The sequence below is a fragment of the Lepisosteus platostomus genome, chromosome 11 (genome assembly GCF_059453375.1).
Source record: "Lepisosteus platostomus isolate fLepPlt1 chromosome 11, fLepPlt1.hap1, whole genome shotgun sequence".
NCBI lineage: Eukaryota > Metazoa > Chordata > Actinopteri > Semionotiformes > Lepisosteidae > Lepisosteus > Lepisosteus platostomus.
This window is the reverse complement of record NC_142621.1, coordinates 30,296,115-30,309,953: the sequence shown is the minus strand read 5'-3', so window position 1 is coordinate 30,309,953 and position 13,839 is coordinate 30,296,115. Positions and strand designations below refer to the sequence as shown.

Genomic DNA, 13,839 nt, shown 5'->3' with positions numbered 1-13,839 from the left:
TGTTCACTAGAGTAAAGACAAGCACAGCTTACCCATCAGACAGCTGCCTAAAGAGATAAGTGCTGGAGGATGAATTGGTTGACATCTCTCCAAAGAAGTTGGATGGAATATTATCTGTACGAATGCAAAAGAAAAGAATTTCACTCAGATTATATTTAAGAATATATATAAGAAAACTTACAAATGAGAAGAAGCCATATAGCGCATCTAGTCTGATCAGTTGCTGTTAGCTGACTTATCTGAGGATCTCAACCATCCATTTCATGAAAGAAGTCAGTGTACTTCAGCAACAACTTTGCTGGATGGCTTTTTACATACTCCTACAACCCACTGTGTAAAGAACTGCCTTCTAATCTAAGTTTTAAATGTGCTTCTAAGAAATTTCCTCTTGTGTCGTCTGGTTTGTGTTTAATTGTGTAATCTGCTGTGTGTTCACTGCTGATGCTGACGTCCATAAGATTATGTTTGCTACTGCCTTTGAGAATTTTGAAAGCATAAGTCAGTTCTCTTCCTTGTCTATTCTGTAAGCTACAGTATTTTAAAATTCTGCATTTATACTTTATTATTGTAAGCATTCAAGTACCAAAAACAACTCAGGAGGATTCTCGGCCTTAATTTCATAAATGGACTATAGATCTCAGGGATCCAATTGTCAATCAGCTACCTCACTAGTGTAAATTGCCAAATTTTTAAAAACCAAGACAGATGGGTGTCTACAATTATTGTATGTAAATTCTTGAATCATGCTTCTGTATATATTCAATTATAAAATATTTTTTAAACTAAATACACAAAATAAAATTGCTGGGATATATTTTTTCTAACCTGCAGAAATTGTAGAGATGTCCTCCTTGATCACTGATCTGTTGTCTTTATCATTCTTCTGTGACTTTTCTGTGAAATAGAGGACTCACAATGTTAGAATGACCTGACTTAATCACATTACTTCAGACAGTAAAATGTTCTTCTAACAAACAGTAATGTAAGGCAAAATAAGTAATTCGAGAATCGTTAAGAATACTGCAAAATACAGAATATATTCTGGATAAGTAATAACAATTTAAATGATAGTAAATGATGCCATGATGCCTCTTAATGCAATATCAATATACAGTACAACAGCTACAGTTCAAGCTTTGGAAAATGTTCATTTTAAAAACGGTTTGGTCAGTTTAGTTGATGTGACATTGCCAAGTGACTTGAAAATACAGAAGTTACTCTCACCTCATAATTACCAATGTTGCATTTTGCCGTTGATTTGAAATAAATGCACCACCATATTTAAATCTCATTTAGACTTGTAACATTAAAATAGTTTTCTACAATTTACCTACAGTACTAGTGGATGGAAACAAAACCTTACCCTGTTTTTCTGCATCAAATATTTCATTTAAATATTCTTTTTTAACAGTATCGTGCTTTCCTCTCAAATTGTCCATCCTCTCCTGCAACTTGTCCTTTAGATTGTCCTCTAGGATAATCTAGAAATGACAATCAGGTTTTTTTTTTATGAAGGTGGTGTTTTGTATCTTCCCTTTTAAAACATTCCTGTGGTCAGGCTAGAGTGCGCTGATTAAATAAAACACCAGATGAAGCTCTTTAATGTCTGATTGCTGGCTCACCTGTAAGTCTGCTGGCACTTTGAGATCTCACTGAGAAAAAGAGGCTTTTTATATGGGTAAAATGTTATTGTCTCTGCACACCTATAGTGCATTTTGATTAGTGTCTGCAAGACTGGGTAGAGTTTTCCTAAATCTAAAATGTATTTGATATTACATTAACATTATGATTCTAGTGGGTCTTCTGTGGGAAAGATTCAGAAAGGTTAAATAGGACTTAATACGATCATAAAATATGAATCAAGAATCAAGAACTGAACTCATTATGCTGTAAGGTTTTTGATTTAACCAAAGAACATCTTCAAGGAAACTAAAATAAATTCTGAAGGAAAAAGTTTCAGATTCAGAGAACAAATCCCCGTTTCTATGGTCTACAACATCTACCCAAACAATCATGTAGTTCTTCATGCAGCAAGTGCAGAAAATTAGAAGACACAAATGTAGGCACACCATGAGGATTCCCAGTTGAAGAATTATGGTACATTATGGGACAGGGGGCAGTAAAGTTTCAAATTCCCCCCCCCCCCCAGAATACAACTGAAACCCTGACACATCCCTGACAAGAACCTCAAGCGACCGACCTCCCTTCGACCTGTGCTGTGCTGTACCTCTCTTTGTTTTTGAGATTTGGGGGTCTTCTTGCTCTGGACCGGTTGTGGGGTCTCTGAGAATTCTCCCTTCATGCTTATCAGGTGTGCCCTCTCCGTGCCCTTCCACTGCTTCCAGGTCAGCTGTGGAAAGAGACGCGCAGCAGAAGTCATCTTTCTCTTTCTAGAGTTTGTTCCATAGAGCCCATTTGCTGGATAGTTCTGTTATTTACAGTATGAAGAACCAAGAAGGAGACATTTCCGTAAGATGACAACATTATGCTGGCAGGTTTGTAGGCCAGAAGAGGACAGCCACAAACTAGAATTTAAGGAAAAGGCTTGGAACACAAGTCAGGGGGTTTCATTCAGCATCAGATTACACATACTGTTGAAATGTTCTTCATGTTAAAGAACTTTTAGTGAAAGGAAACTTTCTGTGGGAAATACAGGCTATCTCCTACCTTAAGCCACCATAAAAGGGTGCGTAGTTTTAAGCATGGCTAGACAGAATTAATGTACTTGGAAAGATCACTCAATTTAAAAAAGAAATGGTTATTTTGTACATGTGATGTGAAATAAAACTATTTTGGTATCTAATAACTATTATATTTATAAGACTATTATTCTGTGATTAGACAGACATGTCTTCTGTGTTACCTGAGCCTGAGAGCAGGTTCCAGGGCTGCAGGCCTGTGTCTGAGCAGACAAAATCTTTCCCATCTCAAGAGCATCAAAGGCTCTCCAGTCCAGGACGTCAATCATCTTAACAACATAAGTTTCTTTTAACTACTCACCTCTATTGGTCTCTTGACCTGCAGGACTTTCAGATTCTGGGTTGGTCTGTTGCCCTTTTGTGGAAGTTCAGGCAGGAACCTTCACACAGCAACAGCAAAGAAAGCACTGAGTATAAGATAACTAATGAAAAAGAACTTCCATTAACTAAAATCAAAGTCGTGAGTGTGTTACGTTTGAGGAAAGAAACAAGGACACATTGTAACACATCTCTGAACTAAAGCTACAGCTGGCATACAAAACGCAGTCATTACATTTAAAAAGGAGACACATCTTGCTTTGAGAACATTAAAAAGGTGACAAATGAGAGGAGTCCATTTGGCCAATCTAGCCTGTAACTAATCAATCCAGTCCTCATCCAGAGGCCAGGGTGCCTGCTTCAACAACATGAAACTAATCCAGGGTAGAACCAACAGTAGCTACACTGTTGATATTCATGATGCTTTCAGCATTGGAACAAGATAATCTACGTTAAACAAAAATGTAGCATAAGAAACGCCTACCACAAATTAATCTTAATAATCTTAACTTATGGAATGAAATAAAAGTATGAATTCCTTAAAATTCCATTAAAAAACTGAATGGTTTTTCAGCAGAAAGGTTAAGCAGCAGTGACCTGCACAAGAGGGATGTTAGCATATTATTACCTGTCTTTCCCAGTCATTTCCTGGGCCAAGAATCCTTTGGAGCCCCTTTCCTGGACCATTTTCCTTAAGTGGTAGATGGCGATATCTCTGGAAATCGGACTCTGGACCAAAAGCCTTGGAAATGATGTCATTTTGGATCTCTGAAACACAACAAATACTTCACTGCACTTTGGTACTTTCTTCATTTACAAATTCCCCTTAAGATACTGATGGCAAAATGGACATTTATGGTTGCAGTAATATGCCTCACATATCATAGAGAGCTAAAAACCTCCCAGCTATGCATGCGACCTTGTTCCAGTCTACAAAAGGAGACAGAACCAGAGCCACAAAAAGACAGACTGTCGAAATTTATACAGAACACTAAACCTCCCTACCGGGAAATCCATCTATAATCAGCAGCTTTAAAAACAATAACATTTCTATTGCTATTAGCAAGGCAGTCGTAAATAAAGAGCAAAAACATAATTTAGCATCATATATAGCAGTATTAAATAGAACTGTGTTTTGTATAAATAATATCACCAACTCTTTAAATTGTCTTAAATGTTTCTGCTGTAAGGTAGGTAAAAACAAAAATGCAGTCAAATGCTGGACATTTTGTTATTTTCTATAAAGACCTGAATTATGAAGATCGCAGCCAAATGCTGAATGAAAATATAGAAAATGTGTTCATATTTGGTCCGGTATAATAACAGAGAGCTCTGGTTTTCATTGTCAAAAACAGGTGAATACCTGTAAAAACAACCTGTTCGCTCAGAGGGCTGTAACTCATGTCTGAACACCAGTTCATCTGCTAAAGGCCTGTGTCTACTGCACTGTATATACAGGGATTCAAGCAATCAGTAAGCTGTGATGCAACTAAATTTTGTAAAGCCTACTCCAAACGTCAAAAGCACCATAAAAGATGCTTGTTTTATTACTTCACTTATTGGTAAAATACTGTTTATTCGATTTCATATCTTCAACTATACACAAGTTACCTTCCCTGGCTTACTGTGTAAGAGCTCAAGACTAATTAACAACTTTTGATCAACTTTCTGTGTATGTAAGCTAAATAGCCCATGTTTCCATCATTTGACTAACGGATAAACATGTCACCAAGGCTGCAGCAAGCTACTGTAGCAATCTTGATATGCACTTTGCTAGCTACAGTACCTTATAATTACATGAACAACTGTTGATAAAATAAGCTAATTGTATTTTATCTGATTGTAGTTCATATCTCTAAAAAGCAACAAGAGTAATCCTTTCGGTAGGCAAGTGTTTTGGCATGCATCCATTTTTTCTAATAGGTAGGCTAGGGTTTTTCAGACATGTCGTTTTCTATTTATTCACCTCTGATTCACACCCTAGTAAAAGCTGGCTGATAACGTTTTTTAAGCCAGGTACTCTGAGCATTTGTGGTATTGCTTTCTCTCACTGAGCAGACAACAAAGAAAACGTGGTTCTGACACACTCTGAGGTGTGAAGAATAAGTCTCCCTAGGTCTGTCCTAAATCAATCTTCATTCATTGCTCTTTGTCCCTGTGAAACTGCCTCACTTGTTCCCTTCCACAGTCACTCCCAGCAGCCCCTGATTCAGACACACACTCCAGACTGTCTTACGTTCTCTAGATCACTCTTGAGCTCCTCTTTCCACTGAGTGTCCAGCTTGCCCCTGCGGCAGTCAGAGGAGCTCTGGTGGACATCAGGAAGTCTGAGGCGCCTCGACTCTGGCCGGTAGCCACTGGCCAGAGGGGGAATGACAACGGGGGGCAGCGGGTGCAGCTGAAAGGAAGAAGTTTTACCATTTTCAAGCTCTTTTTCACTGCCATGTTACTTAACACAGGTTTTCTCATGGAATTTGCCCTGATGTCTGACACTTGCAGATGACATTGGTGAATTCCATCAGAAGCATAAAAACCGGGTTTGAACAAGAGAAGGGTGTTTTGTTTAAATAAAAAGCAGCAAACTTAATAAAAGATCTCATCCAGCCATTTTCTGAAAGATGCTGGTGTATCAGCATCAATATGACTAAGCAGGCTAAGCTTGTTCCATACGCTCACAACCTTGTGTTTAAACTGTTTTTGAAAGACAATCCGAATTTTAACTGTTTGGATTACAGGGAGTCCCCGAAATACTGTACGTTAGGAACCAGGAAGTCACAACTTACTTCTAAGCAACATACGGTGTATAGGGGACGTTTTTCCTATAGACAATCTAAATATGGAAGATTAACTACGTAAAATGCCCAAGCGACTTAAAAACTGGGGTTTTGCTATAAAGAGTCGGGATAGGGATCATAAATTAGATTTCAGCGTGTATTTAATTGTACTTCAAGAAGCTAACCAAATATACGTGTACACATAGCATTTTTACACGAATCATTCACTTTTTTCTTGACTTACCAAGCATTTAAAACATCACATCAATTTAAGCGGTATTTTAAACAAACGTTTATTAACCAAACACTCGTTTGTGTGATCGTACCTTGAGAAGTGAGCGGGTTTTGCTTGATAATAAACCTTCAACAACGGTTGAACCCATCGTTACACGGATGTAAAAGAACATCTTAACGAAAGTAAACGAAAATAAGTCGGCCCTTACGAAAATTAAATATATGTCACATATTTTTTTAAATATATTCATACAAATAGGAATACATAATTTTACGACAACAAACTCCACAAGAGCGTGAACAGTTTTAGGGCGCGTGATCAAATAACGTCGCCTGCAGAAAGTTTAACGTTGAGCCTCGCGGCTTACTGTATAACGGTGAGCTGTAGTTTAAAATAACTGGCAAGACGTCTGCGGAAATTGTCTCAACACAATTTTTGAAAAGGTAGGTCTTCTTTAACTTGTCAACAGGCCTTTGAGCAAACTACTCCAGTAATGAATACGAACCCTACTTAAGATGTTCAGAAGACTTTTGATAAAGCTCCTCCTGAGAGGTAACGGACGTACTTGGATTAAATAAAAAGCTAATAAGCAGAGGGTACTGGTAAGAGGGGTGATCTCCCAGATAGAGGTCATGTAATAAAAGTGGTATTACAGATATGTGCATTGGGGGGAACTGGTCTTATTTTTTAGAAGACTTAAATACTGGTAGTCAAATCCAGTAGGTTACTTTTTATACAAATAGTTGTGGGATACTGTAAGAAGCCATCCAGCCAGGTTGTTGAATCTGATACCGTCTTCTTCCAAGAAACAGCTGGGTGAGGTGCTTGGAGGAATTAGCGAACTATTTTTTGTTGGTAGCATTTGTTAAGTTTTTTTTTGTCTTGGCTGCGGTAAAGGATCAATTTAATAAGGATGATGTAAATCTGTCTATACCGTTTTAAGGCATGGCTTTCCAAAAGCAAATAATGACCGTTATTTAGGTCTCATGAAAGAGAACAGTATAGCAGTGAACGGTGGTACATGACAGAGAATGTCATTCAGTACTTGAAGACGGAAATGAAGTTTAAAGGTATGCATTAAACACTTTAGCAGTTAAGATTACAGAAGAACATACAAACTCCACACAGATAGCTCCCCGGGTCTGGAAATGAGCCCATAGCTGCAGGGCCGTAGGGCAGCAATGCCAAACACTGTGCCATCTTGATGCCCACTTAAGATTATAATTAAACTTAAGTTTCTGTAGTTAATTGATGGCCATAAAATCCAATACAATACAAGAAACATAAGAGCAATGTCAGACAAACACAGCTCTAAACATGAGAACACAGCACTAGACATGTTGCCTGCCTGAAACTGATATAGACAAATGAGTTTAGTTGCAGTCTCCTGGGTATATTCTAACAAAATAAAAATCGCTTTTTTAAAAAGATGTTAAAAGCATTTTAACGGTGCCATCAGTGGTTAACGAGAACTTAAATCAATATAAAATCGACATAAAAAGGATGTGGATTAGAGAATATGTATTTTCTAATTTACAATTACTTCTTGAAAATGTTGCCTGTTTTGTTCTGCACAGAACAGCTAACAGAAAGCTAGGGCTCATCATACTAATAACGTCATTTCAGATGTCATTTCAGACTTCTAAGATTTAGAAGTCAACAAAATAGGTGAGATTATTTTTAGAAGCTTTAATTTGTGTATTACACCAACCTCCAATATGAATACATTGCCGGCCATTTTAATACTTAACTTTTAACTGTACACGTAGCTGTTATATTCCTAAGATACTTAGTTTAATAGAGCAACATTATTATTTAGTATTGATGATGACGGCGATGGCAATTCTATTAATGAACTTACAGCTCCATAATAATCCTCTTTTTTCTTTTTCTTCTTTGAAGATGTAGTTCGTGGATCCATAGTAATAAGAATTACAGTCGTATATTACTTGGTGTTGTGTTTGCCTTCGTCTTCAAATGATTTTCACGGTAAATACCGCCGCTACCCATCAGCGGCGTGTTTATTACGTCACCGCTATGCAGTGCTGACGAATTTGTTTAACGTGTCCAGCGCGCTGCATCATTAAAATCCGTGTGGTCCCGTAAGGTGATGTAATGAGCCCAAGTACAAATCTGCCCTGGGATTCCCCCAGGGTCCCAACTCTTCCAGCTGTTCACTTAACACCCCACTGAAGATCACAGCTGTCAATGTTCCTTGACAACATCGACACATCGTTATTAATACGCGCTATTAACAGCCATGGCCCTGGTTAAAGACATAAGACGCTAGGAATATCCACAGGCCGGGCAAGAAATATTTTAAATATTTCAGTATTGCTTTACTAATTTTTCCATCAACTAGTCTTATATTGCAGCAAAGCGGGTATAATACCGCACAGGTGCACTCTTTGCAATCTCCATATGATCTAGCTAGCTGTGATGCTTGATTCCATTGGTAAACACCTGAGCATAAGTTACTTTTGAGTTAAAGAAGCGATGAGCACGGAATACGGTGCATCTGTACTGAAAAATTGAAATAAACCTGGCCAAAAACTAATAGGCTGATCAAAAACGAATTAAAATAAGCTCATTTCGAAAGCAGTCAAAAAGGAAAAAGGCATCGGTCTACTGTACACTTCAGAAGTCTTTCGGGAGACAGTAGCTGCGCTGGTTTGCACTGTATTCAGTATTGCTTTACTAATTTTTCCATCAACTAGTTTTATATTGCAATAAAGCGGGTAGTTAATACTGCACAGATGCACTCACTGCAACGTTAATATGAGCTACAGTGGCTAGCTGTGATGCTCGATTCCATTGGTAAAACACTCGCCCGTAAGTTACTTTTGAGTGTAAGCATAAACGGGCACGTTAAAAAAAGGAAAATACACCTGGCCAAAAACGATATGCCAATCAAAAATGAACTAAAACAGCTCATTTCGAAAGCAGTCATAAAGTAAAAAGGCACCGGTCTGCTGTACACTTCAAAAGTCTTTCGGGAAGACAGCAGTTGCGCTGGTTTGCACTGTATTTCCAGTGTCCTTGCTGGGGGCGATGTCGGTCTGGTGTTGTATCAGCTCGCCTTCAACAGTTTTCAATTGTAAAGTAGCTTCGGTGACGCTTCATTTTTCCCTCGTTTGCACAGGAAACGGTTTATTCTAGCTGAAACTAAATCTCTCACTTCTCAAGGCGTCTTTACTTGCTCGTGATAAATGTTTCTGCATATTTATTTTACGCGTCTTTACAGTAAATGTTCTGGATGCTTAGCTGGTATTTGTAAATAGATAGATAGATACTTTATTGATCCCGTGAGGGAAATTGCAGTGCAACAGCAGCTTAACACACACAACACAGCCACAGTGTAACGAATTATATACTAATAGTACAATACATACAATACAATACAAGAGTTACTCACAGTCCGGACACACAAGAGGAAACTAGAACAGAACAGTACACAGAAAATCGTATCACACGTATGAATATAAATATAGATGTAACCATAGATATAAATATAAATATAAATGTATTGCACAGGTCCCTGGCATATATTGCACAAAAGTGGTTGTAAACGGGAAAAAGAAAAAGAAAAAGAAAAAGAAAGAGAACAGATGTAGCAGTATATGTGTATATGCGTTTAGTCCAGAAACAGGTCACTGTCGCTGTTGCCTCTGCCAAGACGCAAGGTGGATGCGTTGTACAGTCTTATGGCAGACGGCAAGAATGACCTCCTGTAGCGCTCCCTGTCGCACCGTGGGTGAATCAGTCTATTGCTGAACGTGCTCTTCATTCCTGCAAGCCTGTCATAGAGGGGATGGGAGAAGTTGTCCATGATGGCCTCCAGTTTGGACATCATTCTCCTCTCAGCCACTACCTCCAAGGGGTCCAGGTCAGACCCAATGACAGAGCTCGCTCTCCTGATGAGCTTGTTCAGCCTTTTGGAATCTACTGCTCTAATCCCAGAGCCCCAGCACACCACTGCGTAGAAAATGGCACTCGCTACCACCGACTGATAAAACATGTGTAGCATCTTACTACACACATTGAAGGACCTGAGCCTCCTCAAGAAGTAAAGTCGGCTCTGTCCGTTCTTATAGATGGCCTCGATGTTCTTAGACCATTCCAGTCTATCGTCGATGTGCACTCCCAGGTACTTGTACGAGTCCACCATCTCCACGCCACTCCCATGGATGTAGACAGGAGTAGGTTTGACCTTTTTCCTCCTGAAATCTACCACCAGTTCCTTTGTCTTTGTAACATTCAGTTCCAAGTGGTTCACCCCACACCACTCCACAAAGCTGCTGACCAGTCCTCTGTACTCCTCCTCCTGCTCACCCTTGATACATCCCACAATCGCAGAGTCATCTGAGAACTTTTGCAGGTGGCATGACTTTGAGTTGTACTTAAAGTCCGAAGTATAGAGGGTGAAGAGGAATGGAGAAAGAACTGTCCCTTGAGGTGCCCCTGTGTTACTCACTACCAGTTCAGACACGCAGTTCTGAAGTCTCACAGACTGTGGTCTGCCCGTCAGGTAGTCAGTGATCCACGAGGTCATGGAGGCATCGACTTGCATCTCCTCCAGCTTCCTCCTTAGAAGTAAGGGCTGGATGGTATTGAAGGCACTGGAGAAGTCGAAAAACATGATCCTTACAGTGTTGCCAGCCCTGTCCAGGTGTGAGTAGGCCCTTTGCAGCATGTAGATGATCGCATCCTCCACACCAACACTGGGCTGGTAGGCAAACTGTAGGGTGTCCAGTGATGAGCTGACCATGGGTCTCAGGTGGGATAAGACCAGTCTCTCCAGTGTCTTCATGATGTGAGAAGTCAGTGCAACTGGTCTGTAGTCGTTGAGGACAGAGGGGCGCCCTTTCTTTGGTACCGGGATCAGGCATGATGTCTTCCAGAGCACCGGGACTCTCTCCAAGCGCAGGCTCAGGTTGAACAGTCGCTGGAGCACTCCGCTCAGCTGATCAGCACAGGCCCTCAGAACTCTGGGACAGATGTTATCTGGTCCTGTGGCCTTACCCCCGTGCAGCCTCTTCAGCTCCTTCTTCACCTGGTCAGCTGTGATGGTCAGCCTGGCCCGGGGGATGATGCTCATAGTGCTTTCAGTGCCGGAGGTGTTAATGGCGGAGGTGTTGGAGAGTGGCAGCTGTGGGGGATGGGTGGGTGAGCAGCCGTCGGGGGTTGTAGCTGTAGGCGGCCATGTTTGTGGGGGGATGGAGGAGGTGTTGGGCAGTTGCAGCTGTGAAGGGTTAGGGAGCGTGTGGCTGTGGGGGGATGGGTGTTGCGCCACAGAGGACCCAGAATCAAACCTGTTAAAGAACTGGTTCAACTTGTTGGCCATCTCCAGGTTCCCTTCTGTTGCAACCCCAGCCTGTTTGAAGCCAGTGATCTCTCTCATGCTGCTCCATACATCTCTCACCCTATTCCTTTGCAGCTTGTCCTCTACCTTCCTCCTGTAGGCATCCTTGCTCTCTCTTAACTTCTGCTTTAGCTCCCTCTGTACACGCTTGACCTCTTCCTTATCTCCCCTCCTAAAGGCTCTCTTCTTGTCATTCAGAAGAGCCTTCAGGTCGCTGGTGATCCAGGGTTTGTTATTTGAAAAGCAGTGTACGTCTTTGGTGGGGATGCTGTTGTCTACGCAGAAGTTAATATAGTCAGTGACACAGTCCACCATGCTGTCTATGTCCTCCCCATGTGGTTCGCACAGCACATCCCAGTTGGTGGCCTCCAAAGCACCACGTAGATCCTCCATAGCCTCCTGAGACCATCTCCTCACGGTCCTCATGGTCACAGGTTGGCGCTGGACAATAGGCTTGTATAGTGGTGTAAGCAAGACAAGGTTGTGATCTGATCTGCCAAGGGGGGGAAGGGCTGTGGAACTATATGCATCCTTAGCATTGGCATATAATAAGTCCAGTGTTTTGTTTTCCCTGGTCGGGCACTTAACAAACTGGTGGAAAGTAGGCAGAGTTGTGGAAATAGATACGTGGTTAAAGTCTCCTGAAATAGCTATAAAAGCGCTTGGGTGCTTTGTTTGTAGCCTGGCTGTGACTGTGTTTATGACGTCACACGCTACCTCTGCATTTGCCGTAGGTGGAATGTAAACAACAACAAAGATGGCGCATGTAAACTCCCGCGGCAGATAGTACGGACGCAGACCTACGGCTACCAGTTCAATGTCCGGGTTACAGACGCGCTCCTTAACATGAATATGTCCAGGATTACACCATCTGTTGTTTACAAGCACCGCGAGCCCCCCTCCTTTCCTCTTACCGCTTTCGGTATTTCTGTCCGCCCGCACCGTCTGAAAGCCGCCGATGGTAACTGCTATGGGCCAGGTATTGGGACGTTTTAGATCAATACTTTCCGACCTCTGCTTGTAGTTTTTTTGTAGAAAGTTTTTAATACTTAACAAAGGTATAATGTTAAAACAGATTATTGGTTAGGTGTTGTCGCGGGTGGCATGGGGTTCAGTCCCAGAGCTGGGCTGTTATCTGTGTGGAGCCTGTATGTTCGCCCCTTGTTTGTGTGAGTTTCCTCTCCTCCCGTAGTCCAAACACATACCGGCAGGTTAACAGGATTCTGCGATAATTTGCACTGAAAATCGTTGCGAGTCAATTGCAACGAACCGGAAGCAGCGTATTAACCGGAGTTTAACCCGTAGCTTCGTGTTAAACTAGCGCGCTACCTTCAGACCAATTGTCCGCTTGAATTAGTCTGCAGCACCGTACTAAACCTGTTCTCAATTGCAACGAACCCAAAGTAACAGCTGCTGCCCTCTAGATATGACTGAAGTCCGGCACTAGTTTAAACCATCTTTCATATGGTTTAAGCAACTTACTACCGTACAAACGAAGCTGAACACTAGATCACATCAGAACTTTCTCGAATACAGTGTAAATAACATCGTCACTGATGAACTTACGCATCCGTAGCCTGAAAATTACTGTTATATTTAGGTAAAATTGCTTTTCAAACACACCGCAATTATTCATGATGAAGTTTATCAATACACGTGTTTGTTATTGAAAGTGTAATTTATTTACAATTAACTTGAATGTCTATATTTATTAGTAGCTGTATTACTACAGCTAATGCATGTAATGCCTTTAGTGTATGCAATAGTGAATTTTCAGATATCCTGGGGAGCGAAGAAAACTGAAATGAAAGAAATACATTTTTAAGCGGAGACGTGGTATCTCAGACGGCAATGGCGTCGGGCGTCTGGCTTCTGACTTTTGACCGGAAAGTTCTGGGTTCAATCCCAGGTAGGGGCAAGTAATGTAGTTCCTTCCATTGGGCTCCCAGGTCCATTCAGACCGCTTTCCACATGAGTACCGGGGTAATAGGCCGGTCGGAGCGTGACAACATCACGTCCAGTGCCGGGTGGTCGAGAAACATGGTGCCCCCCCCATTCCCCGTGGGCCTGTATGGCCTGGAAAAGGGACCTACCAACTATTTTCAAACGGGGAGAAAGACTTCAATGTATTCTCTCACATCTGGGTGTTAATTAAATTGTTCTATATTTTTTATTGTGATGGAAGTCTGCCTTTGTGTTTCTTAGGAAAAAGAAGGGAGATTGGGGCTTTGGGGGGTACGGAGAATAAGTTGTGCAGGCAAATGGAAGGGTACGTTAAAGAAAAAAAAAACTTATCGTCATCTTTTTAAAGGTGATTATTTAAGACAGTTCTTCGGAACAGTGTCCCTTCTCGTATCTGTGGCTGTGGTCCAATGAAAACAGAACAGTGGTGAAACAGCCGTAACGTGCGGGAAAGTCTTGGAGACAAACAGGAAACTCTCCTCAGTGTGT

General features: G+C 41.2%; 2 protein-coding genes across 2 annotated transcripts in view; both read right to left on the bottom strand.

The window, feature by feature from the left end:
* Window positions 1–13,839, bottom strand: part of LOC148652394 (uncharacterized) — a 73,140-nt gene that overhangs the window by 14,226 nt on the left and 45,075 nt on the right. The window lies entirely within an intron of this gene.
* On the bottom strand, window positions 29–6,344 carry LOC148652396 (uncharacterized). The gene is made up of 8 exons (XM_088599080.1): window positions 6,118–6,344; window positions 5,254–5,415; window positions 3,646–3,785; window positions 3,001–3,079; window positions 2,228–2,350; window positions 1,364–1,481; window positions 826–894; window positions 29–114 (listed from the first exon to the last, which is right to left on the bottom strand). Exons 1-8 carry the CDS (start codon window positions 6,274–6,276, stop codon window positions 29–31), a joined length of 936 nt encoding a protein of 311 aa, XP_088455206.1. The 5' UTR covers window positions 6,277–6,344.